At 48.1% G+C, this 27,747-nt stretch overlaps 1 protein-coding gene across 2 annotated transcripts in view; it reads right to left on the bottom strand.

Annotated features, from left to right (window-relative positions):
* The window catches only part of PDHX (pyruvate dehydrogenase complex component X), a 798,051-nt gene that overhangs the window by 158,888 nt on the left and 611,416 nt on the right, over positions 1 to 27,747 (bottom strand). For both annotated transcript variants that reach the window (XM_086959546.1, XM_086959547.1), the window contains exon 7: positions 25,308 to 25,455. In XM_086959546.1, coding sequence (XP_086815672.1) covers positions 25,308 to 25,455 — 148 coding nt within the window. The remainder of the gene's footprint in view (positions 1 to 25,307; positions 25,456 to 27,747) is intronic.

Below are 27,747 nucleotides of genomic sequence, written 5' to 3' on the forward strand. Positions count from 1 at the left end.
CAGCAAACTCTCTGCATAACAGAGAGGGCTCTATTAGGGCCCCCTGAAAGGCAGGAGCCCTGGGCCAGAGCCCACTTTGCCAATGCCTTAAAACGTCTCTGCTAACGTGGCTCGGTAGCCGGACATATTGCAATTGCTAACAAGGTTCTAAAATCAGACTAGTACGCCAAATGTAATAAAATGGGTCTAAGGGTCTATGGCCTAAAATTATAGTTGTACGCCAGTTGGTAACGGTTCTAAAATCAGACTAGTACGCCAATTGCTAACATGGTTCTAACATCAGACTTGTACGCCAATTGCTAACTTGGTACTAAAATCAGACTTGTACGCCAATTGCTAACTCGGTACTAAAATCAGACTTGTATGCCAACTGCTATTATGGTTGGAAGCGGCAATGTGAGATCACAATAGTGATGAGGTACACACTGCTCACACTCAGCAGGCCGGCGTGACCTTTATAAAGCCAACACGGGTGACAAAACTGAATCAACTTACAGATAGAGCACAGAACTGTATAGTGTACTGACTGATCCAGAGTTGGACCAACACTTCCCGACAAAGCCATTGGAAAACACAATATTCAAATGAAACAGTCTACATGAAGCCTACCTAATCCCACCACGTACACGCAATGTACAATAGCCACATGCCTGTCCTGTGGTCCAAATGACATCCCTTCCACATCCATATAGACATACTGGAAGGCTGCTTCAGAACCGATCAGGACACTCATGGAAGGACAACCATATGCAAGCTCGAAGGGTGCTTACTCGGGGCTGACGAGGAGGTTTCAGAAAGACATATATTCTTTGGAAGAAGTCAGGGAAAGAATTAAAAGGTAGGCATTTACATAGCAGTATTAAGAGGACTGGCAAACACTTGTGAGTTTAATGAGTTAACAGATTCCCTTATTAGGGATCAATTAGTACGTTGTACTAACTGTAATGGTTGGTGGTCTAGTCGTTCTTGCACCTATGCACCCATGACATCCGCAGGCCAGGAGTGGCCTGCGGGGAGTTAATAAATGGTTGACGGCCGCTCGTGGCACGTCACTTCCGACTACTAGACTGGTGTAGTCCATGTGTAGATCCTGTGCGCTTTCCACGCCTGTGCTAACCCCCTCAGTCACCGTGAGGCCGGACGATCATCTAGGGGCACGCACATTACACTGGTGACGAGCGGAGGGGGCCCAACCCTCGCCGTACCATGCGTTGCCCCGTGGTGCGACCGTCTCCCCTGCGCGGCAGCGTTGTGGTGTGCCGCTGGAGGCCGAAGCTACCACTTGGGCTTACAGTGTGCGCGCGCCGCCCTCACCTTCGTGGCTGCCGCGTTGGAATTTACACACCTCGCGGCGCAAAGACGCGCTGACTCCCAGCGTCAACGGGCCCAGACTGGGCTGCCTGCACGAGCCGCACCTCCACCATCCTACAGCGCTCTGAGCAAGGCCGGGCGCTTGAACTGCCCGAGGCCTCTCTGATCCTATGCGCTTTGCCGTGTGGAGCGGCTAAAACACCTACTGGCCTCTGACTCATCAAGCATTGGCATCTACAAGGACAAGAGAAAAGGAAAAGCGAAGCAACCTACACAATAATCAAGCATTGGCAGCTACATGAAGAAGAAAAAAAAAACAAGGAAGGATAGAGAACACACAGAAGGGCCTACGAAGCCAACCACACACTAAGTAAGGAGTAAGCAGTGTAACCAAGCGCTAAAGTGTCCAAAGAGTAGGAGAACAGCGCGACGCAGCACCACGTGGGACACCAGACGTCATTTTTGTTCTGACCCGCCCAGAACGTTCAAGAACACTCGCCTCTAGGCGCCATGGCGAACGACAACAACGCTGCTGCACCAGCCCGCATCCCATTCCAGAATGCAGCATCAGGAGTTCTGCCCACTTTCAGCGAGCTCCTGGGTGTAGAACAGATCGAATGCCTCAACAACTACTTCGTCGCAACAAGAGAAACGGACAAAGCAGTAAAGAGATCGTTGCTACTACACTATGCCGGAGATGAGATCTTCAAGCTTTTCAAGCATCTGCCCAACACAGGAGCAGCAGATGACTATGATGCGGCAGTGACAGCGCTGAATAGTTAATTCGACCTGCAACTAAACCCCAATTTCGAGGTCTTCAAGCTCGGACAAGCCAGCCAGAGAGAGGGTGAATCGATGGACATGTTCTACGCACGGCTCCGGGAACTAGCCAGCATGTGCACTGATGAAGACCATCCAAAAGAAAATAGGAGACAACTAATTCAAGGGTGCCGCGACAAGACCTTGCGAGGACTCATACTGCGAAAACCGAGGATTACGCTGGAGGACATATTAATACTAGCCAGATCACACGACCTGTCCGCGGTTCGAGGAAATGTGATGGACCAAGCCCTAACCAAGTCCCAAGGGAAACGGGACTCCATCAAAACGGAGCGAACTGATGCGGTGAAGACCAGACCTAGAGGAGACACATTCAAAGGATCAAGAGGGGGCGCATCCAGATCAAGATGTGGGTACTGCGGCCACGAGCCGAATGCTGCCAAGGTTTGCCCTGCCCAAGGGAAGACCTGTACCAACTGTGGAATACCTAATCACTTTGCATCCGTCTGTAGGAGACGCAACAAGACCCGGTACTTCAGAGGGCAGAAACCCCCAACGCGAGCCGTTCGACAACTATCAGTAGCTAACGCTGCACCAACCGACCACGCCCAGAGGAGACCCGCGAAACGCCTGCCAACCGTAGTAGACTCTTCAGAGGAGGATGATGAGGAGGTATACATAGTCTCTTTCGCAAAGTAACTCAAACAACGCCACCGTCCACAACCTACATGCATAGTCCAGGTCGCGGGGACCGAAGTGAAAGCAGTCATTGACACAGGAGCAACAGTAAACGTCATGGGCCTACAACAATACCAAAGCCTACGCCCTCGTCCTCCCGTGGGGCCATCCAAAACCCAAATACACACGTATGGAGCAGACACGCCCCTGCCGCTGACAGGGAAAATCTCGGTACCCATCAAAGCAGACGACCTGGAGGTAATGGTGACAATTAACGTCCTTGAAAGGGAGGCGGACACCCTCCTGAGCAGCTACACTGCAGAAGACCTAAAACTAAGTGCCTTTGCCAGTCGGATCAGCACATACCAGGTGAAAGAAATCCTCAGGCGATTCCCCGAGCTATTTAAAGGCCTCGGTGCATCAAATGTGAACCCATCAAGCTACACATTGATAAATCAGTCGCCTCTGTCGCCCTAAGGCACAGAAGGATTCCCTTTCACCTGTGACCATTCGTAGAAAAAGAGCTGGAAGCCCTGGAAGAACAAGGGTCATCGAAAAAGTATCTGGACCGACACCGTGGGTATCCCCGATGGTCATCGCGGAAAAGCCCAAGCAGCCAGGAGCCATCCGCGTATGTATCGACATGCGGCTGCCCAATTAAGCAATCAAGAGGGAGCGCCATTTAACGCCAACAATGGATGACATCATTGCGGATGTCAACGGATCCAAGTGGATCTGGAGCAAAGACTCCATGAGTTCTTGAGAGAATAACGAAGTACCCCTCACTGTATGACTAAGCTGAGCCCATGGGCACTTATACTCCATGGCCCCCGCCGTGACCTACTCCCTACCTTTCACCTCCACTGGATGTCGAAGAAGTGCAAGGGCGGAGAGAGCGACAAAACCAGGAAGCAAGCGCCCGACACCACGCCACCCCAAGGAGACTCAACCAGGGAGCGACAGTCATTCTGCGGAGCAGACGCCAGGGAGGAAAGTTCCAAACACACTACGAACCAGGCATGTGGACTTACCGCAAACCATGGCACCATGGTAACCGCCTGAAGAGGAGCGGAAGAAGTATCCCTTTTCATCTCGAGGTTCAAAGAGGTCCCGCCAGAACAGCGCAGGGAGACCTCAAACAACCACACAAGCCCCATGACCACTGTGGTGCCTGAAGTAGGAACAGGAGAAACAGCGAGTGGCCAAACCTGCGAGGTCCCAGAAGTAAGCTATTCCCGCCAAACGGAGCAGACCCCGAGAGCCCAGGCCGGACGAGCTCGGGAGGGTGTACTGGCCCCCAAAGGTACAGTCTGAAACCAAACCCCCAGCCAAGTCAGCGGATGAGAGACTATGTATGCTGACGAGGCCTGAGACCAACCGGCTGAGGCTCACGCAAGCACCGTGTGTTTATGTGTTGGACTAAGAGACTTTTGTAGACTGTTGTTATTCTGTTTAAACACTGTTTAATGAAAAGAACTGTGTTGGATAGGGATGTAATGGTTGGTGGTCTAGTCGTTCTTGCACCCGTGCACCCGGGACATCCACAGCCCAGGCGTGGCCTGCGGGGAGTTAATAAATGGGTGACGGCCGCTCGTGGCAGGTCACTTCCGACTACTAGACTGGTGTAGTCCATGTGTAGATCCTGCGCGTTTTCCACCCTGGCGCTTTCAGTCCCCGGGAGGCCGGATGATCATCCGGGGGCCCGCACATTACACTAACAAAAAATTCAGGTGAAGTTATTAGTGGGGAATCCGGATTTGAAGAATGCTATTGATATAGTAAAGAGTGTAGAGCATACAGCTGAATCTGTAAAAGAAATGTGTATTACCAGTGAAAAGGAGGTAAACAAAATATGTAGAGAAAATAAAAATGTGTGAGCTGTTAAGGAAACAAGCATTTGCAATGCAATTGGTCTCGCATTAGGAAAGTTTGAGCTACTGGTATTGTAAATGACACTTTTTATGTATGTGTTGGTTTTGAAAATACCAAAATTAATAGCATTGTCATTTACAATGCCAATAGTTTTAACTTTTGCAAATGTGACACCTATTGCATTTGTAATGCAATATGTGTTGTATTTACGTGACTTAGATGTATTGATATTACAAATAACAATGGCTTTTATTTTTTTTAATAATTAATACTTAAATAAAAGTTATTGTAATTTATAATGGCAATAGCTTAAACTTTTGTAAATAACGTTTGTGGAGATTATGTTCATTGTATTTTATTGTGACGAAAATCCAAGAACAGAAGTGAAATATTAACATCTTTTTGTGACATTTGTAATGAAGCTTGAAACATTGAGAGAACATATTTCAACCAGTTGTTTTTGAATTGAATGTGCACAGATTGATGCTGGGGTGGCGCTGAGGGATGTTGTGGTGGCGACGAGTGATGCTGTGGCGTTCAGTGATGCTGTGGTAGCGCATAGTCAATCAATCAATCAATCAGTGACACTTATAAAGCGCGCTACATACCCGTAGGGTCTCAAGGCGCTGTGGGGGGGGGGGGGGGGGAGGGGGGGGGTGCCGCTACTGCTCGAACAGCCAGGTCTTCAGCTTCTTCCTGAAGGAGAGGTGGTCTTGTGTCAGGCGCAGGTCGGTCGGGAAGGAGTTCCAGGTCTTGGCGGCCAGGTAGGAGAAGGACCTTCCTCCTGTCGTCGCTCTTCGGATGCGGGGGACGGCGGCGAGGGCGTGGTTGGCTGATCGGAGGTGGCGTTTGGGAGCGTAGAAGTTGACTCGGCTGTTGAGGTAGCTCGGGCCTTGGTCGTGTAGGGCTTTGTGTGCGTGGGTGAGGAGGCGGAAGGTGATTCTTTTGTTGACGGGGAGCCAGTGAAGGTCTCTCAGATGTCCGGAGATGTGGCTAGTTCGTGGGATGTCGAGGATGAGTCTGGCTGAGGCGTTCTGGATCCGCTGGAGTCTCTTCTGGAGCTTGGCGGTGGTGCCGGCGTAGAGGGCGTTGCCGTAGTCCAGCCGGCTGGTGATGAGGGCCTGGGTGACTGTCTTTCTGGTCTCGGTGGGGATCCACCAGAAGATCTTCCGTAGCATGCGTAGGATGTTGAAGCACGCCGAGGAGACGTTGTTGACTTGCCTGGTCATGGAGAGGGAGGAGTCCAGGATGACGCCCAGGTTTCGTGCATGGTCTGTCGGTTTGGGTGCGGTGCCCAGGGCGGGAGGCCACCAGGAGTCGTCCCAGGCGGAGGGTGAGGAGCCCAGGATGAGGACCTCCGTCTTGTCCGAGTTCAGTTTCAGGCGGCTGGTCGTCATCCACTCGGCTACCTCTTTCATCCCTTCGTGTAGGTTGGCTCTGGCGGCGGCGGGGTCGTTGGTCCGGGAGAGGATCAGCTGGGTGTCGTCGGCGTAGGAGATTATGCTGAGGTTGTGTTTGCGTACGATGGCCGCGAGGGGGCTCATGTAGACGTTGAAGAGGGTGGGGCTCAGAGATGATCCTTGGGGGACGCCGCAGATGACTTCGGAGGCCTCTGACTTGTAAGGTGGTAGGCGGACTCTCTGTGTTCTTCCGTCGAGGAAGGAGGTGATCCATTCCAGCGCCTTGTCCTGGATGCCGATGTTGCTGAGGCGCCGTACTAGGGTGCGGTGGCAGACCGTGTCGAATGCCGCGGAGAGGTCTAGGAGGATGAGGGCCGCTGTTTCTCCATTGTCCATCAGGGCTCGGATGTCATCGGTGGCGGCGATGAGGGCGGTCTCGGTGCTGTGGTTGGCTCGGAAGCCGGACTGTGAGGGGTCGAGGGATCCGTTCGTCTCGAGGAAGGCGGCCATCTGTTTGTTGACGGTCTTCTCGATGACTTTGGCTGGAAACGGGAGGAGCGAGATGGGGCGGTAATTCTTGAGTTCGGTGGGGTCCGCTGTGGGTTTCTTGAGTAGAGCGCTGAGTTCGGCGTGCTTCCAGCTCTCGGGGAAGGTGGCGGTGTCGAAGGATGTGTTGATGATGTCTCGCAGGTGGGGTGCGATGACAGCGTCGGCCTTGTTGAAGACGTGGTGAGGGCAGGGGTCGGTCGGTGATCCGGAGTGGATGGAGTTCATCGTGCGGATGGTGTCTTCGGTGCTGATCGGGGTCCAGGCGTGGAGGGTGGTGGTGGGGGGGGGGTGGTTGTTCGGTCATGGTGTGCGTTGGTTGGTTGTTGAAGCTGTTGTGTATGTCTGCGATCTTGTTGTGGAAGTATGAAGCGAGGGAGTTGCAGAGGTCTTGCGATGGGATGATGTCGTTGTTTCCTGCGCTGGGGTTGGAAAGCTCTTTCACGATGTTGAAGAGTTCCTTGCAGTTGTGTGCGTTGTTGTCCGACAGGTCCTTGAAAGCTGTTTTCTTGGCGGCGCGGATTAGCTGGTGGTGTTTCCGGGTGGCAAGTTTGAAGGAGGTCCTGTTGTCCGGTGTCGGTTCCCTTCTCCAGACTTTCTCGAGGGCTCGGCAGTTCTTCTTGGAGCTCTTGAGTTCGTCGGTGAACCAAGGGGCCTTCTTGCTGCCGGGTCTGCTAGGCGGGGTCCTCAGTGGGGCGAGTTCGTCCGCGCAGTTGCTGATCCACTTCGTGAGGTTGTCGGCGGCCTGGCTGGGGTTCGCTGAGCTGGCAGGAGGGTGCTGGCTCAGGGAGGTGGCGAGCTGGTCTGCTGTGATCTTGTTCCAGCTTCTGCGGGCGGTCTGTTTCTGGTGGTGGTGGGTCGTCGTTCTCTTGAAGGTGAAGTGGACGCAGCTGTGGTCCGTCCATTGAAGCTCAGTGGCGTGGCTGAAGTTGAGGTCTGTGCTGGAAGAGAAGACTGCGTCGAGTGTGTGTCCGGCGAGGTGGGTGGGGGTGGACACCAGTTGCTTGAGTCCCAGGTTGGCGAGGTTGTCGAGCAGGGTGCTGGTGTTGCGGTCGTTGTTGTTCTCCAGATGGAAGTTGAGGTCTCCCAGGAGGATGTAGTCAGCGGAGGGGAGGGCATGCGGGCTGACGAAGTCGGCGATGTCCTCGCTGAATTGCGTGCGTGGTCCCGGGGGTCGGTAGATCAGGGTGCCTCTGAGGGTGGTGTTCGGGTTGGTGTGGATCTGGAAATGCAGGTGTTCGGCGCTGGTCAGGGTGTTGTCGGTGCTGGTCGTGAGACGGATGGTGCTCCTGTGGACGATGGCGATGCCTCCTCCCATCTGGTTGGTGTTTCGGTCCCTCCCGACGATCTTGTAGCCCTCTGGGATAGCGATGGCGATGTTGGGAGCTGAAGAGGTGTTCATCCAGGTCTCCGTGAGGAAGGCAACGTCAGGGGCTGTGGCGTCTAGGAGGTTCCAGAGTTCGATGGCGTGTCTGTGGACGGAGCGGGTGTTGAGCAGGATGCACTTGAGGTGGGTGCTGCTGGTGTTTGACTTGGCGGGTGTTGGTGCGAGGCAGGTCCGGATGCAGGAGAACTTGCAGGCGTGGCAGCTGAAGGGACCGTGGGTGCGTCGTGGAGTGGCTTGGTGGCACTCTGGGCGTCGGCCGGTGTTGAGTGCGATGAGGGTGGCGGCGGAGTACGTCAGGCGGGTCGGCCGGGGTCTTCGGGGGCCAGGGGTCCTGGCACTGGTCGCGATCCGGTCGCGGACGGGCGCAGACGGGCTTACCTTTGGCGCGCCTTCGGCGCACAATCGGCGCGCCCGCTGCGCGTGACCGCTGCGCGTTCGCACGGTCGCCATTTAAGGCGAAGTGCGCGGGTGGGCGGAGTAGCTGGGAGGCGGGAGCGGGGAGGGTTACAGAAGAGAAAAAAGGGGCGGGGACAAGCGGCGGTGGCGGGAAGGGAGGGCGGGGGGCGGCGAGGTAGGATGTTGTGGTGCCCCTGAGTGATGCTGTGGTGGTACTGAGTGATGCTGTGGTGATGCGATAGATAGATAGAGTGAATGCGATAGATAGAGGGAGGGCGATAGATAGAGGGAGGGCGACAGATAGATAGCGGGAAGGCGATAGATAGATAGCGGGAAGGCGATAGATAGATAGCGGGAAGGCGATAGATTGATAGAGTGAGGGCGATAGATAGAGTGAGGGCAATAGATGGATAGGTAGATAGATAGATAGATCGATATAGTGAGGGCAATAGATAGATAGATAGATAGAGGGCGATAGAGTGAGGGCGATAGATAGATAGAGTGAGGAAGGGTGCAATCTATAACACCTTGAACGATTAGTCTAAAACAAAATAAGGTAAACACTGTGTATCACTCTATTCATGTACATTTTAGCAAATGAATGCAAAACATACAAGCTGCAGATGGCTTACGTATTTGTTAGTTTAGGCGTACATAAAATGTTACGTTAAAGATTAACACTGCATCTTAATCCATTTAAATACAGTAAGAAGCAGTAATTTAACAAACATATATATATATATATATATATATATATATATATATATATATATATATATATATATATATATATATATGATTATTCTGCACATTACATATTCTGTGTTATATTTTGTTTTATCTTACTGCATCATTTGAACTGTACCTTTCCCAGTTTTGATCAACTTTGGTAATCATATGATCAATTAACTTGAACATTCAACTTGGCTAAACAATTGATGATGAATTGATGTGATTCGGTTGTGTGTATACACAGGATTTCACAGGTGTTATTTATGCCCATCCAGGGCGAGATGTATTCTTATACACTGAGTGTGACTGTTTTTGACACAGTACCAATAGCATTAGCGCTTTAATTGCTGTCACTGTACCACGTGTGCACTCAATATGGGGTGGATATGGTACTTGGTGTGTCATTATTTTATGACGGTACTATATCTTTCTAGTGTCATGTACTATTTTTGCACACTCACTATCTGATATGATATGCCTGATCGAGTGCCCATCGCGGGCTGTATTTATGCGAGGAACAGAGTTGGACTGACATTGCCCATCTTGGGCTGTTTTGCTTATGAATTATAATTGGGGCATTTATGCATTCATGTCTTTTGTCGGGCTATGTAACATTTTGATTATTGAACTCAAGTTACATATGTTTGTACGTCTACTTGCATTGTGATGTATACCGTCCAAAGATTAAGGCCATTTACGACAATAGTACTGTAGTCCTTCTCTGCTCTCGATTATGCTGAATGACATCTTTTTAAGGAGACGAGCGTCTTTGCTCTTTGCACAATTTGACAAAGCCCTATGGCGAAACGCGTCGTTGCTGTTTAGTTCCCTGAATAAAACCTGTTGAGGAACTACCCCCTGCGTGTGCTGCTTTCCTTTTGGATTAACAGTCCGTGGATGTTTGGAGCTGTGATTTCCTAACGGGCACACCCCTGTTTGGTGTGCACCCGCTCACGAGTGCAACTGGCTGGTGTTCGGTAGCTGCGGATAGATATATATATATATATGTATATATATATATATCACTCTAAACACTTAACCAGGCGAGGTTTGTGAAATTACATCAGCTTGATTTACCATTAAAATCTTTTCAGCAGCTAAAGTGAAACGTAATTCATTGAATCGACTGTGTGCCATGGTACTAATAATTCTTTTTTTAAGTAAACAAGAAGCAATACGATCTGGTCTTTTTATACCCAGCACCCCCATCATGTGTTCCCCATAACGCTCTTTGCTGCTGGCAGGCGGGCTGTGTGCAGCTGAAGGTATGTGAAGTAGCAGGAGCAGAGGGAGGAGGGAGGAGTGCAAGGAGGCGACAAACCTAGTGAGTTGTAGGAAAGAAAAATCACATTGTATCAGCACGAAGCCTGCTTTCATAATTATAACGTGGGTGCCCGGTATTCTGATGAAAAAGCCAATAGCTTCAAGTCTGCAGTCCAGCCTTGCAGTTATTGGCTTTGTCAACAGAATACCAGCGCTCTGCTGAAAGTGCGTTGTCAGAGAGGGAGAGAGAGGCGATGGGTGCACCCGGGAGTGGTGCGAGCGCGCTTGCTTGGGAGCGCAGTCCATGCCACACAGCAACATTATGACTGCGTTCCATGGCACATAGAAATTAAATATAGCCTGGGGTAAACTGCTATGTTTCACTAATTCACTGTGTTGCGTTGATTAACAGCTGCTTGCTCTCAGTGAATAGTGTAGTATGTGCTTCCTTTGGCTATCGATTGTACACAATCTAATTTCAGCGAAAGGCATATCATCTATTTTTTGCGACCATAACCTGTTAGAATATACTTACTTGTTGTAAAGCTACCATACAGTGCGCATGCGAAGAGCGGCGTGGTATTGTTTTAAAAATGTAAATAATTTTGCAAGATATCCAAAACATGTTTATAACAGTATACATAATGTTTTCCTGGGTATCGCTCCTTTAGTTTCCGCACTTTTAACAAGCGATGCGTGCCCTGCGCTGGGGGAGGGGGAGGGCCATTAAAGGAAGGGGGCGGAGAGGAGCCTGCGAGACCTTGCGGCGGAGAGCAAAGGAAGGGTGGGAGGGACATTGGCGAGCGTGGGTGAGGGGGTGGGCAGCCTGGTGAGCTTAATGCGTGTGGCAGCAGGCAAATGGCAGGTGTGCACAATGCGCGTGGTTGTGCTCACATGTACTGTACCTAATCAGCACAAAATATTGTGAAAAGAAAATTTTAGTTTTTACACATCACAAGTATTTTGACAATTATCAATTTGTACTTAGGTCGGAATAGGCTGAAAGTGACAAATATTTCGAACAGAGGTGTGGAACGTGGAAGTGACATGTTTACATGGCTTTCAGTAGATAAATAAAAAGTGTTGTTAACTTGTGGGTTTTTTCGGTGGTGTTCTTTATCACGCCTTAAAGCACAAACGTGCCTCACATTTGCAGTTCGTTAAGCGATTGAAGCATTGACATTGTCAAGTTCTCTGTCCTCTGATACGAGATTAAAAGATTCTCTTTCTTGTTCTATTTTCACAAATTAAGGGGGTGCTGTCAGTGGTTTGCAAACATTCTGAGGCCTGGCTTTGCAAATGCTAGCAGTTGCAGTGATGGGGCAGTAGGGGACTCCTCTCAGGCCAAGGAGAATGGAGTCCCCTTTCTAAACAAGTCTTGGTACCTTGCACTGAGAATAATGACGTAATAGTAATGGCCATAAATACTGTCAAAAGTCGGTACGAAGAAAGATAGCCGCTGTACATAATGGAAGTGCGAACCCTTAGTATGACAGAACAAGAAGGCGGGGGGGAGGAAGGAGGGGGTTTAGCAAATGGAGCGCTGCAAGCGCTAGAGTGCTTGCGGGCACCGAGTAGGAAGACAAGAAAAAATGAGTGAGCCAACTGCCCAAATTCTCGCAAATGCGAGCCCTATTGCACTGCAAATGCTTGTTTCTATAGGGCTTTACCCCTTTTCGACTCTGCTTTAAAGCGCCAAGTACGGAAAGAAGACATTAGGCAGAGAAGGACATGAGAGGGCAGTAGGCACCAGACATAGGGCGAGTGTACAGCATATGGGAGGTGGGCACCTGCTAATTTGTAAAGGTGAGTAATTGTGCAGTGCTTAAGTGCCCTAAAGTTGTGTCAAAGCACTGCAGAGGGGCAGAAAGGAAATGTGGGTTGAGAGTGAGGATGGGAGAGAGATTCACCTGTGACAAATAAAAGGCGATCGGGTAAGCCCGGGAGTAAGAGATACTTTGGGAATATAACCAGGAAATGACACAATACGGCAATATTTTAATTGAAGATAAGGTTTTAATTGAAGTTAAGAGCGGCTCCTTTAAAAGGGGAGAACTAGCCAGTATAGCTGGGGTCACAGGGTGATAGTGTGCCCCCCCTCCCCCCCACATACGCACACATACGAGTCATCTTTAAACTCTCCCCTAGAGTGTGATTACAAAGGCTGCTCTGGAGTCTAGGCTGACCTCTGGTGTGCACGTACAGGGGTGCACAGACTGATGCGTCCTTATCTGGTCTCATTAGGCGTCTTTACACGCTTCCCCCAGATGCAAGACTTCAGTGTGACACTGTTGAGTTAGAATACCTGCTCTGCTGATCAGTCCAATGCCAGCACACAGGGTACCAAGTCACCATAAAGTGCCCAACACTTGGTATGCCAGAAACACTCTACTCCCTGGGGCTGAAACTCAGGGCTGTGTACTGAGTGTTACATGTATACTCGTGACCTGTGAACGGTGAGAACATTGATCATTTTGAGTGAGTGAGTTCTTTTAGTATACGAACAGGCGATAATTTGCCTTTAATCGTCCCTGATTGGTAGTCGATGTAATATCACAAGGACCTCACAGCTCAGAGAGTTCAATGTCAAATGTAACATTTCCAACCACTGCACAGCGTGAACTAATCACACTCGGCAATGCATGTATGTAACATGCGCACTACACGCAAATACAGGAGAGCCGAAATCTTTCCCCAAACAATCAGTAAAAGTGGGCTGAAGAGAATGGTCCAGTGTATGCGGGTAGAAACTCCAGGGCGATCTGGCTCCGTGGAGTGTGTGTTGGGGGGGGGGGGGACTGAAACCAGCCTCTGGGGACAGGAGATGTGCACGCGTATGGAGTGCACATCTCCTGTCTGTACACGTGCACACCTCCTGTCCGCACCTGCCACCTCCTGTCTCCCTTTGGGACAGAAAGCAGCAGTGATAGAGTCAATTCAGAACAAGTTTGTAACCGACCCGTACTGATAGTACAATGCGTCCTAAAAAAAGACACTGCATGTGAATCCATAAATACCCTAAATATATATGGTCAGCCCCCGAGGCAGTTAAGTTATACAACATAGTTAAAAAAACACAACTCCCAGTAAAAGTAGCAGGGTTTATATGATTTAATGTCACGGGGGGGAGTATAAACAGACCTACACTTACAGATGGTCTTATGCGAGAGATACAAATAAATATCACTGTGTGCAGTATATATTTACACAAATGAAAATGTCACGCTGACACTTTGAAATGAAGTAATGCCATGCTGAACGAACAATAAGACCCTATAACCGACAGCGTGTTATTTAACGCACAGAATAAAAGCAGCTACAAGGAGGTCTGTGCAGATTGAAGCGTCACAGAAGTCCCTTTCCCACTGTACCATGTTGCCATCTGCTCCTATATGTCGCAGTGGACCCGTTCAGTGTGAAGAATAACGTAGAACAATTGTCACCGAATAATTTTATTGGAAATTAAGGCAAAACTTTCAGTACGAAGAATATTTATCAAATGAACAAATAGATCTGGAATGTGGACGATTAATTCTGTCACAGGAGCTATTGTTCATCCTTTTCAGACGTAGATCGAAGAGTAGGGATCGGGAAGAGGAAGATAGTTCACTGCATCTGGATGTAAATAGATTTAATTCAACTTAAGTACTGGCTTTGATCACCCCCGCGGCGTGACGACAGAGAAATAATCTGGACATCGGCTCGAAAAATGTCTACACAGAGCAGTACTAAATTAAGAACATGCTCTTGGCATTGCTGTGGGGAGGAGAAATGCGAGACACGGCCTGGCAACCGTGAAAGTGAAAGTACGGCCGGCTAGCCGTGGAAGGAGAAATGCCGGAGGCCGAGCGCATGCTGTGGGCAGAGCCTTTGAAGTGAAGCCCTTTGAAGTGAAGCAGCGCATGCTGTGGGCGGAACCTTTGAAGTGAAGCTCTAGGAGGTAGGCGGCTCGAGGAGAAGCGCGTTCACGAACACATGCACTGTTTGAAATCCGCCGTTGGTTTGCAAACTCATTTTACCTCCTAAAATTCTCCCCTATCCATTCCTTGCGGAATGGGATAGGCGAGACCTAAAAAATAAAGATGAATCGGCGAAAGAGATCCACAAGGGAAGATTGTATCAAGAAAACAGGATGAAGTGTTTTCGATGTGGAGGCTCTGGGCATCTTGCTAATAGTGTAAATTGTTGGGCAAGAACAGCAACATGAGAAATTGTAATCGAAAGGGACACTTTGCACGTGTATGCAAAGATACCTCTGGTAGAACTGTAAATGTCATTGAAAACAGTGATGAGGACAGAATTAATCTGTTCTTCAAGTAGATGTGGAAGGAAGTCTTGTTTTTCGACGCTGCTATCTTACGAATGTACGCAGCTGTAACATTGACTTCACTTTAGTTCCCTGTCGAATCTTGTGCCTACTTTGCGAATCCGATTTACCTCACCTAACACTGAAGCTCCTCCCATGAATGATGCTGCTCTTCTGACCCGGGTTTCGTGCATGTTCTTCCTCTTTCCTTCAATTCCGGAAGAAATCCTGCCCACCCTGATCCTGAAGCTACCAATGCTCAAGGGACTCTGCTCTGGTCGCGCACTCTTGAATTCACAGGGAGCTATTGCCGCAGCTGGGCTCAATATAGGTGGGATGTCGGAGAGTTGCCCTCTACGCAACTTCAACTCGTTGCCAGTGAAATAACTTGCTTAAAACACGAAATGGAGTTTCTTCTCACAAGGTAAGTTTTATTAACTGTTCCGCTGTATATCCATGGCCCAGAACGACCGATGGAATCAGGGAGCGCACCATCGAATGTTCACAACCTTCTGGAGTGACTCATGCACAGAATAGGGATGGGTGGAAACAACCATGGACAGAAAGAAGTATGAAATGATAAAATACAACAGAGGCCATACTATATATTTATACCAAACTAGAGGCAGACAGCCATGGTGCAAGAGTCTCCCACTCCTACACATGCACATATGAGGACACAACAATCTCCATGAAGTGAATTATGGGAATGGGGAACACAAGAACCATTGACTGGGACACCATTCCACCCACTGATGTCTACTATGTAAATCAATGTACATACACCGATATTCAACTGACATACGCTAAACATGAAACACTCTACTAAACCTGAGACACTATCACTAGATTTGCATTAAAACCCTAGCAGCCTATCCACACACAGACTACAACGCCAGTATCATCCTAAGACACAACTCTGAATTCTGCAAGGTGCACTAAAATCACAGATGAAGAATAACTGCTATGCAGGGCTATATACAGTGCGACTGAACAATGCTATAAATGTACATTTCTGCTAGGAGGGAAACACGGCCTGCAAAAGCCCTTGTGTAATGGCTATGATGATAGCAGATTGTCGCGAATCGCTCAATCTCTTTTGTTCAAACCAATAAAAACACTATTTTGAAAAACGAAAATGAAAAGTAAGTACTGTTGCCTTAACTGTAGAGCTGTCTAAACTCTCTTTTACGGAAAGGGGCCTGAATATGTGAAACTGAGGCAGAAGAAGAGGGGTGTCCACGGATTCAAAAATAGAATGTGGGAAAATATACAGTGAACAATGCCAAACTGATGGTATGAATTCAGATTGATAGAAGCCCATGCCATCAGATGCCAAACACACAGTAGAGTGAGATACCAGCTGACAGCCGACGTCCACTCTAATGCATGAAATTGGCACTGTCAGGACGTGTACTGACTGGCCAGGCAGCTAGACTGCTTCAGCATGCTTCCACAATAATGGAGCCAGTAGACCCTTTGGGACAGGAGCACTTCGATTAGGCACCAAGTTCACTTTTGCTTGACGCGTTAATTACAAAAACACCACCATTTCATCTCAGTACCTCAATAAGGAGTGGGTCGGTATCTACCAAGCTTTAACTTTTTAGCACCCTCCTCCACTTTCAGGAACCCATGAAGACCCCCCACCTCCCAAAGGCATCCCAACTCCAGGCACCCTAGTATAAAGCATCCACAATCAAACACTTAAAAGGCGATAGGATACATATAGAGCACGCCTCAGGCACAGTGGTTTGCTAGAAGTGCAGCGAAATGTACCCAAATGCTCCATTTCAACTGGCGCCGGATGAGTTTGGGGGCTAATTCATAAGCAGCATTATTTCACCCCATGGTGCGAATCCTGGCGGATCGACTTCCATTAGTCAGAGTTCCGCTGAGCTGGTTAACAATAGATAAAAAATTTGCACGTCGAAATTCAATACCTTGAAAGTAGCAGTTTCTAATACAGACCTTAGAAATACCCAATACTAAGAAAAAAGAATACTAACAATAGAATACATGGGTTCGGGGGTCTAGAAAATGGTAAGAGGAAGGATAATAGTAGGGCAAAGGGAAACAAGCAAAGGCAAAGCCAACAGGACTTGCCTATGTGAGATTTATTGGCTTTGGTAATGTTTTTTAGCTATCTTGCAAATTTCTGAAAGTAATGTGAAAAAAAATGGATGATACAACCATTATTTATAGCGCTTTTTCTATTTTCAGTTACCCTGCACTGAAGCTAGTGCTGCTGTATAACATGGTTATAAATACATTGACAAAGCCAATAGATGTTGCATAGGCGAGACCTATTGGCTTTGTCAGTGCTTGGTATCGAATGCCATATGGTAAGTTAGCACTAAGTATGTATATAGTGTTTACGACGGCTGAAGTGCTAATTTATAGAATAGAGAATGCCCTTGCCAAGGTGTTAGTGTGTCCAGATTCAGAAAAATTTAGGACCGAACAAAAACTGTGAAAATGTACCATATAAATGCGCTGAATATAACAAATTGTAGATAGAAAAGTTCAATAGGTTAAAGCTTTTATTACAGTGATGCTTTAGGCTATGTGTTACTTTGGGCGAATGGTTACAAAAGAACGAAAAACAGAATTCCTGACTACTTGTTTAGTAGTAACACATAGTAATAATTGGTGTTCAGTGAGTTTCCTAGTGCACCTGCTGCACGATTTAAATCATGACCCTAGTATAGCTGCTAGGTAATTGCGCTTGTGACTGCTTGTTTAATAGTAAAATATGTTATGTTATATTGTCTTGTAAAGCGCTCAGCTGCCCCAGCAAAGGGGCGTCCACTGCGCTAATCCTGTAGGAGAAACAAAACTGAATTCAGAGAGATAGACAAACAGAAGAAGGTTATTTCAAAGGAAATAAATGTGTTTTGATGGCTTTCCTAAATTGGACCAACTCCTCCATTTCCTGAATATGGACTGGTAGAGTGTTCCATAATTTTGCTGCTTAGAAGCGGAAGGAGCGACCTCCCGCTCTGCTTCCATTGAACCGGGGTACCTCAACAAGGTTCTGACCAGCCGAGCGTAGAGACATGTTCAGCAGTGGCCCCAGCATTATGGGGGTAGACAGTCTTAGGATTTTAAATGAGATGCATAAGGTCTTAAACTGTATCCGCTGAACTACTGGGAGCCAGTGAAGTTTCCGGATAGTAGCAGAGGTAGGGCTAAAACGTGGCAGGCCTACTAAGGCCCTAGCAGCCGCATTTTGAATGCGCTGCAGTCGGGCAATTTCCGCTTTATTAGCACCTCAAAGCAATGAACATGCATAGTCCAATCTGGACAGCACCGTAGACTGGACAATCAACTGCCTGGTAGCGGGATCGTAGAATTTCAAGACCGGTTTAAAGCTGCGTAATATACCGAAACATGTGGCGGCAACCTTTTTCGTTTGGGTACAGAAGCTTAGTTCTGAGTCTAACCAGACTCCCATATTTTTCACTTCTGTCTTCGGTGTAGGAACTTGCCTTAAAGTAGATGGCCACCAATGGTCCCCCCATAAATCGGTATTTCTTCCGACCAATAACACCTCTGTCTTAGCGGAATTTAGTTGTAGACAGTTAACTGTCATCCAGTATGCTACAGGGCCAGACCAGCTTTGAACCTAGCATGATCCATGGTGGCGCCTTCCGTAAGGGCGACCACTAGCTGCATATCGTCAGCGTACGACACGATGTTAAGGTCCCACACTTTGGCGACCGCAGCCAGTGGCTGAACGTAAAGATTGAACAGGGTGGGGCTCAAAGCCGAGCCCTGAGGAACACCCTGCTCAATGGAATGCGCCCTGGAAAGGAAGGGAGGGGTGGAAACACGAAATGATCTATCGGTCAGGAAAGACCTAAACCAGGCAAGAGCCATATCCGTTATCCCTGCCTCTTCAAGCCGGTGGAGCAGGATCTGGTGGGAAACAGTTTCAAAGGCTACCCTAAGCTCCAATAGGATCAGTGCCGCCGTTTGACCATGATCAAGAGTGGAACGAAGGTGCTCCATCATAGCCAGAAGCGCCGTCTCTGTGCTGTGACCGGCGCGAAACCTATGCTGAGTTTCATACAGAGTGTCATTAGCATTTAAAACGTTAGTAAGGATTGAGTTTACATGAGACTCAGCAATCTTCGCAGCCCAGGGTAGCAGGGAAATGGGACTGAAATGTTCGGGCGTTAAAGGGTCTAAGGTGGGTTTTTTGAATATGGGGGAGACCCATGCCTGCTTCCACTTAGCTGGAACGGTAGCAGTTGAAAAAGAAGCATTAATAAGACTATGTAGCGGGGGCCAGACAGTACAAGGAAGAGTCTCTAAATTGGGCAGGCTTAAGGGGATCTGCCGGAGAGCCAGATGTAAAATGCCTAGTTAACTTGTCAAACTCCTCCTCAGAGATTTCGGAAATAACCGACAGTTTAGAGACAGGACTAAGTCTCGTGACAGAGATCAAACGAGGCGCTTTCACAGGGGTGAAGGCTAGATAAATGCCCCAGATCTTCTCCACGAAAAAGGAGGCCAGCTCTTCGCACTGGGCTGCCGAAGTAGGGAAATTATTAGCAGATTGTTTTGTGCTGAGTTCTTTAAGAATATTAAAGATCACTTTAGCAGGATTACAGCAGATTTTTATTTCGGAGGCATAGTACTCCGCCCGAGTTCTACAAATGGCTTTAGGATACATCTTCGTTGCTGGCTCCTCCGCTACTCTGTTCCTCCCCACTTGACCCATCCCCCCTACCACTCCGTCACTATCTGTTCTCCTACTCAACACCAGGTCAGCGGTCAAGCACCACCATGAGCTGTTTGTCCTACTCGACTCAGAGAAGCCCGACTTACTGCTCTTGACCGAAACCTGGTTTTGTGATTCTTCCCTCCCCGTTCTCTTGGCTACCCTTCCCCCCTCCTACGTTGCCCTACGTGCCGACCGCCCGGCGGGCAGGGTTGGTGGTGGTGTGGCGTTAATCGCTCGGTCTGAATTGAACTTTCAAACACTTCCCTTTCCCCCCCATCCCGCCCACAGATTTCCTGGTAGTCCGTTCCCTTTTCTTCTCCCCCCCGATTACTTGCCTCCTAATGTATGTATGTATAGGCATTTATATAGCGCACTACTTACCCGGAGGGTCCCAAGGCGCTTCGACCACTGCAAAACCCTTCCTGGCTTCCCTGAGAGATGGTCCCTTAATGGGTATCTCCAGGGTGAGACCAGGCATCCCCGGCGGTCTGGTGGGGCCGTTAGTGAAGATGAGGCAAGCTAATGCCCAGAGTTTCCGAGTGTGATCGCTGATCAGAGTGGGCACCGAGGCGAGAGAATTATCGAGTCCGCTGACCCTGGTCCAGAAACCTGCCGCGCCGGGATTCGAACCCTGGTCCCGGGCCGTCCTCTGCTCTCGGGTCTGCCGCCTCTAACCAGTGAGCCACACTACTTCACACGCCCACCCCAGTCTTCGTCTTTATTCCTACCGGCATTTCAAGACCTGCTGGCCAACCTGGTGGTCAACTACGCTTCGGTCTTGGTGCTAGGGGATTTCAATTACTGGCCCTCAGACCCACTTGAGTGTACTGCCTCGAAAGAATTCACAGAATCCCTTCTTTCTCTCAACTTTGTACCGCACATAACTGTCCCCACTCATTCTCACGGGCACATACTTGACCAGGTCTGGTCCCTCAACCTCCCAGTGTCCTCGGCGACTGTCTCTCCCTGTCCCTGGTCCGACCATGCTCTTATCTCCTTCTCCATCTCTCTTAATCCGGTATCCAAAGCTCCGCATGCCAAAAATACCTGGGCGCGGAATTGGAACAGACTCGATCTTCCCTCCTTGACCTCCCTGCTTCGGAACTCCACTCCGACCCTTTCTGGTACTTCATCCGTCTCTCAAGCCAACGCCATTAATACCTGGCTGGCTGGAGGCTGTGACTCAGTGGCTCCCCTACGTCGCATTTCCATCCGTCGACCTAAGGATTCCAACAGGTGGTTTAACGACCACCTAAAAGAGCTTAAACTGAGCGTCCGACGGGCGGAGAGGCAATGGAGGAAATATTACTGTCCCTTACTAAAAACCGTTTTTCTCACATCACTGGCCAAATACAAAACTGCAATTCTTGCCGCAAAAACCACCTACTTTTCAACAAAAATAATGTCAGCCGAAAATAAACCCAGGGAAATCTTCGGTATAGTGAATGACCTGGCCTTCTCAGATAGAACTTCACCCCAAATCCCTCCTTCCCAGCTTCTATGCGATCAACTTAACACCTATTTCTTGAATAAGATCGTAACCATCAAGGCCAACATCCCCCCTCCCTCGCCTGCCTTTGTTGATCCCTCCCCTCCCACCGTTCAATGCCATCTTACCTCCATTCCCCCCCTCACTCAGGAAACATTTCTGGAGATACTTCCCAAAGTGAAGTCGGGTTCCCCGGCTGACGTCTGTCCGGCAAGAATCCTGCAACAAATCTACTCCTGCTGTCCTGAACCCCCCCATCACTTTCCTCAATAGCTCCCTAGCACAGGGTGTAGTGACCCCTGCGCTCAAAGCAGCCACCATAGTGCCCATCTTAAAGAAACCTGGCGCGGACCCGTCCATCTCAGCCAACTACCGCCCCATTTCCCTGCTGCCCTTTTTGGGCAAGGTGCTGGAACGCCATGTCACCGCGGTACTCAGCGCCCATGTAGAAGTCAATGGGGGACTGGCATCCCGCCAGGCCGGCTTCCGTCCTAGGCATTCGACTGAATAAGTTGTGGTCTCAGTCCTAGACAACCTCAGAAAGGGTATGGATGATAACAAACACCAGGCACTGGTCCTCCTCGATCTCTCCGCCGCCTTTGACACGGTGGACCATACCATCCTACTTTCCCGTGTCAAGGCTGCTGGAATCGGGGGATCAGCTCTGGTCTGGCTCTCCTCCTTTCTGAGGGACCGCACCCAGGCGGTCCGGTTAGGAGACTTTACTACCACCCCACTTCCTGTCACTTGTGGTGTTCCCCAGGGATCCTCTCTCTCTCCCTTACTTTTCAACCTTTATATCTTTCCTCTTATTTTCGCACTCCAGCAGCTGGAGGTCACCGTGTACAATTATGCGGATGACCTCCAGCTCATCTTTGATCTATCCTCCTCCTCCCTCTCCGTCTCTAATTTCCAGTCAACCATGACATTCATCAGGGACTGGATGAACCACAACCATCTTAAGCTGAACCCGGACAAAACCGAGTTGGTTCTCACCGGTGGTTCTTCCAGCCCCTGGAACTCCCTTTTCTGGCCCTCCTCTCTTGGTCCCGCACCCTCCCCCTCAACCACGGTCAAAACACTAGGTGTCAAAATGAACAACCAACTCACCCTCCATTCACAAATCAGTTCTGTGGTCTCCTCCTGTTTCCTCACTCTTCGAACCATCCGCACTGTTTCCCGTTTTTTCTCCCCACAGGCACTTAAGCTGATCATGGCCGCCCTGGTGATATCGCGGCTGGACTATGCCAACGCCCTCTACCATGGCATCCCAGCATACAGCCTGCGGAGACTCCAGATGATCCAGAACCAGGCGGCCCGGTTGGTCTATGGTCTCCCACGCTATCACCACTCCACACCCCTTCTCAGGGAGCTTCACTGGCTTCCCGTAAAGGAACGTTCCCTCTTTAAGACCGGCTGCATGGTCTTCCAGGCCCGCCAAGGCACTGCCCCCGCCTTCATTTCTTCATTAATAAAAGAATACGTTCCCACCAGAGAGCTTCGTTCTTCTTCCAAGTCTCTCCTTCAGATCCCACGTTTCAAACGCAAAAAGTGGGGTGGGACCAACTTCTCTACCCTGGCTCCCACGTTCTGGAACTCCCTCCCTGACCATCTCCGTTCTGCCACCCACTATCTTTCTTTCCGCAAGGATCTAAAAACGTTCCTTTTCAATCAGGCCTTCCCCGTGTAACTCTCCCCGTCTCTCTTTCACAGGCTCCTTGTCTTTGCCCTCAGTTGCCGAACCCCCTACCAGCGCCAAGAAACCGTACGGTGCACGCTGCGCTTTATAAATGTTTTAAATTAGAAATTAGAAATTAAGCTTTTTTAAGTAATAGGTCTTTTTCTCAGAGGAATAATCTTTCCTCCACTCACGTTAGTATCTTTTACCGATCTTCTTCAAGCCCACCAGGGTATCATCGTACCAAGGGTTGGCGTCCTACTTGCGTCCTTTAACCCATTTGGCTGGTATGAGTCTATCTAGTGCCCGAGTTAGCCATGTGCAATAGTAGTCATAACCTGTCTCTATGTCTGTAAAAGGACCCAATGGATCAGATCCCAAAAGTGCATGAAAATCCTCTAATCGGAGCTTAGGCCAAGAGCTTTTGCGCATGGCTCTTTGAATTTTACAAATGCTAGAGGTAGGGATATAAAAAGTCAACTCCACTAAAAAATGGTCTGACCAGGCTATCGGTGTAGGGATGGTGGTACTGGACAACTCGATATTCGTAAAAATCGGATTCAACACATGGTCTCCATTATGGGTGGGGCCTTTTACTCTTTGAAGGAGCTGTAAGGCGGCTAAGTCAGCAACCAGGGTACGAATCGTCAGATCGTGTTCCAACTCAAAGTGAAGATTAAGATCGCCTAAAATACTAAAATTAGCTGACCCCACAGCAAACGCTTCTACAGTCTCCAAAAGAGAGATATTAAACCCGCACATGGGTCCAGGGGGCCTATATATTAATAACCCTGCAAAGGTAAAGTGAGTATTAATAGTTATGTTAAAATATGCGCATTCCCCACCTTTCATATTAACCTTCTCAAAGAGGCAGGAGTAGGCAGATCTCTTGATCACAGCAATGCCGCCTCCTCTGGTAACTATTTACCAGAGTAATCGAATATTCAGGGGGTAGTGCTAAGTTCGGAATTGTCGTGAGGTCGTCCCTCATCCATGTTTCCGTTAGGAAGAAGATATCCGGAGACTCATCAACTATAAGATCAAATATTTCCGCATGGTGTTTAGGTAACGACCTCACATTCAACTGTAGCACCTTTAGTCGTTGTTGCGAAGGAGATTTAAGAAAAGCTCCTATGGTAGTAGGGAGACTAAATTGTTCGCATACACAAGTTATCGGGCCACTCAAGGGATCAAGAGGGGCCAAACAACCTTGGGGCTTAGAGGGGCGTAAACTAAGCAACTCCTCTCTAGAGTAAAATCTCTTATCCAGTAGATTTTGGCCAGCATCTCTGGCGGGAGGCGTTGGACTGGCGCGGACGGGTGCAGACGGGCTAGCAATAATTTGTGTTCGGTGGGTTTTCAAGAGCTTTTGGCACCTGTGCGACTACGCCCGCTGCATCATTGAAATCATGACCATAGCGCCTGCAAGGACAAACGAGGAAATAGCTTATATGCGTAATATAGGTGTTTCGAACAAAGCACAGTTGGAAATCGCATACATAATTGTGGGGCTAAACAAACACAAAACTTTTAATAAAATGTGCCCTTAAACAAATCCAACTCTCCAAAACAAGTTGCCACAGATGTTAAAAATAAAGCATATGGTGAACACATAAAAGTGAAAACCAAGCATTGTGAAATTGTATTGCAACATAGCTGGCTCTTTCCTGTGAAAATATCTTATCATGCGCTTGAAAGTGAATGGGCCATAACAGTGTAAATTGCCCAAGATCGCCATCGGTTAACCCCTTGCCTGCTTATGACGGAACCACGCCGTCATGAGCCATGGGCGGCGTTTGCTCATGACGGCGTGGTTCCGTCATGGGGCTGCCGCTATGCCCACGCAGCATTAATTCCCCGCATGTGTGGGGTAATTAATGAGCGGGCGGGGCCGTGACAGAAGCACGCCGCCATGAGCAGACGCCGCCCATGACTCATGCCCGCCTGGTTCCGTCAAGAGCAGAGGAGTTTAGCAAAAAAAGTTCAAATGGGTTCTGCAGATGAAGACAGAGTAACATTTTGAGATGGCTATGTCTAAAATTAAAAAAAAAAAGGCCCAAGAAGGTTCCATGGAGAAAGTGTGCTGCATTCCTCTTACCTATAAATGCTCTCACTTTGTAGTCAGCCGAAAACAAAATAAACAACAATAGGCTCTCATGAAAACACAGCTTAACATTTGACCTTGGTCTTTGAATGTACAGCAAATGTGATGAGATAAGATCAAGATTTAAAAGCCTGGTTAAAGGAAACAAAATGGTGGTAGAATACTGTAAACACTACTTTAGTATAGGGAGATACCAACTCAAGCTGCACACCCTAAAGCAAATAAAGCCAGCAAATCAAATGCCACAAAACATGAGTTACAAACCCGAATCCCAATAGTAAGCCACGGGTGGAATGCAATCTCAGATGAACTTTCTGAAAGTCCTCACGATGTCTTTCGCATACCAATACTATTTCTATTAGGCCAAGGTTGATTGACGGGATTTACAATGGACTCTCCAAATCCTCTATCTTGTTATCCTGCATGAAGTTCACCTTTCTCCAACGACAAAGTATATTCTAAGCAAGCTCACCTTTCACCATTGACGTGTATATTCTGAATTAATCTCACCTTAAACTCATCTTTCACCAATGACAAGTATATCTGATTGGAGCTCACCTTTCATCAATGACAAGTATATTCTAAATGAAGCTCACCTTTCACCAATGACAAGTACATCTGCATGGAGCTCACCTTTCGCCAGTTCCTTCCGTAGCTTTAGCACGGCTCCCAGGTCACAATCAGTGGTTGCATATGCGTGAGGGACGGTGCTTTTGTATTCAGTTAACCTTTTGGCTATGACTCTGCGAATGTTGCTGGCAGGAATTTCTGAAAAGCTCCCCTGGAAGAAAGCATCAGTCATGAGCTGCAAGGGTAGGTACACTCTCCTGCACTGATGAATGAATGTAGCTCCTTCCAGTTAATGACAAATCACTAATCGTACAAAGCTGGCTAACGCTATAGAAAAGTGCAGTTATCTGTAACTATAGAGGCTTCACATTAGGAATTGGAAAAACCATGATCAATATCCTTACATCTACTAGTCTGCATGGATGTGGAACAACATGTCAATGGGCTCATTGCTTCACTTTGGCCCCATGACATCTATAGCACCTACTTCCAATTCTGGCGTTATTCAAGGCAGTGCTTGCCATGCTGGGACACAGAGGCATAGAGACTTAAGTCTTTCAAGAAGAGAATCACATTCAAGATTTGATTTAGCAGAAGAATGTGCAGGATCTACGACCTTGGGGCTTGTGTGTGAATGCTGCAGCTATAGTAAGTCTCTTAAGCATTGTGTGGCTTGGAGAAACAATTACCACTGGGGCTGTTCTTCAGCCATATAAGATCCACCATCTATATACACGTATAAACAGCAGATTTTCCAGTTAGTTTTAATATACCTTCATTAAGTATAGCACAGACCGAACCAGATCTGGAAATGTGCGCTCAATAAAAGCATTGAGTGTCTATTGATGGCCAGTTGCTCAGAGCTAAGGAAAAGCTCAACAATGCAAGGATCGCAAACTTATTACTACTAATTCAGGCACTGGTTGGATGCCTTGTGTCTTATGGAATCATGTTTTCTTTTTAAATTTTACTTTACAGTACAGGATGATGTCAACAAAGAAGAGCTTTCAGAGTACTACTCAGAGAGAGAGCAGCTTCGGAACCACCCACATGTAGATTCCCCTGTGTATAGGATTTGATTGGGTCGAAGTTGTGTGCTTCCACAGAAAAAAAATCTGGTATCGCACTTTGTGGCAAAGCTTATTCTCAATACAGCAGTACTGAATTGGTTAATGTTCTTAATGGTTTGTAAAGCATGTTTGTTCACTTTAAATTCCCCCTGCTGTATGTCAAGGCAACAATTTAAATAGGGGTCATATTAGATGGTTGTATGATACAACCACGAATGTCTAAACCACACATGCCTAAACAACGCAGTCTGTACCACGACCGCTTCTTTACCACACATGCCTTTACAATGAATTTCTTTGAAAAGGCATGACTGCTAAAGGGATATGCGTGGTAAATAGCATACACCAGCCCGGTGCCCTAAAACTCTAAACACGAGTCCTGCAATCCACTCCACCCCAGCCCTTAAAGTAACCCTGACTTCTCAGCCTGAGCCCTACCACTAGGCCCCTGTCCGAAAAACTGCCTCAACTATAGCCCACAGAGCCCTAAAACTGACCCCGGACCCCTGAAAACTGCCTCTTCCCAACCCACCCTGTGTCATAAACCTGGCTTGCAGGCCATGTCCCACACCTCCCTCTTCTGAACCTTCCTGTTCCTCTCCCCGCCCATCTGCACATCTAGACTGCTGACTACCTCAACCACGCAAATGAGTGATTTAGGCAAGCGTTGTTAAGCTTGCTTGGAAAGGGCACGCATGGGTCAGCCTGCGCTGTAAAGGCAGATTCCCAAATTAAACTGATAAGTTTTCTGGAATACATATAAATGTAACTTCTCAGTGTAATTTTCTCCCATCTCTAAGTGTTGCATTTACACGCAGCAGACAGCTTGCCCTATTTATAACGGAAAAATACAGCCCTTTTATTTTTAAATAGGAGAAATATAAAGTGCAGAAAAATGTTGCATAGAAAATTTTTCTGCATTTTAAATTCCTCCCATTAAAAAAAATACATACATGTAATGGTGCCCCATATGGCGAAAGCTATGTCCTCTGTCACAAGTGCATACAACATAGGCTCTTGGTTACCCATCCAAATATATCCTCTTCATACACACACATGTTCATACATAGCCACAAACCACGCTCCTACTGAGACACATGGCAGCCCTGTCATAATGCCCCTAGTCAAAGTATTTTGTCCGAACCATAGTATCTGGCTCTATGGACATTAGGATTAAAGTCAATGAAGCTGGGTGTGGGGGTGTCTGGTATCTACAAAACTTGCTTCGCCTTTAGTAGCTCAAAATTATTTTCACTCTACAGAAGTAGGTCTCACCACAGAACAGGTTTGAGATCCAGGAGATAACAGTGTACTGAATGGGGGTCTGGTTCAGTCTATATCAGTCATTGTCTCTTTTGCTATATAAATGAAGGAATTTTCTAATCATGTATGCACATGGAGCTGAAAATGAGGGTGCTTCAGTATCTCCGTAC

The sequence above is a fragment of the Lissotriton vulgaris genome, chromosome 2_2 (genome assembly GCF_964263255.1).
Source record: "Lissotriton vulgaris chromosome 2_2, aLisVul1.2, whole genome shotgun sequence".
Classification (NCBI taxonomy): Eukaryota; Metazoa; Chordata; class Amphibia; order Caudata; family Salamandridae; genus Lissotriton; species Lissotriton vulgaris.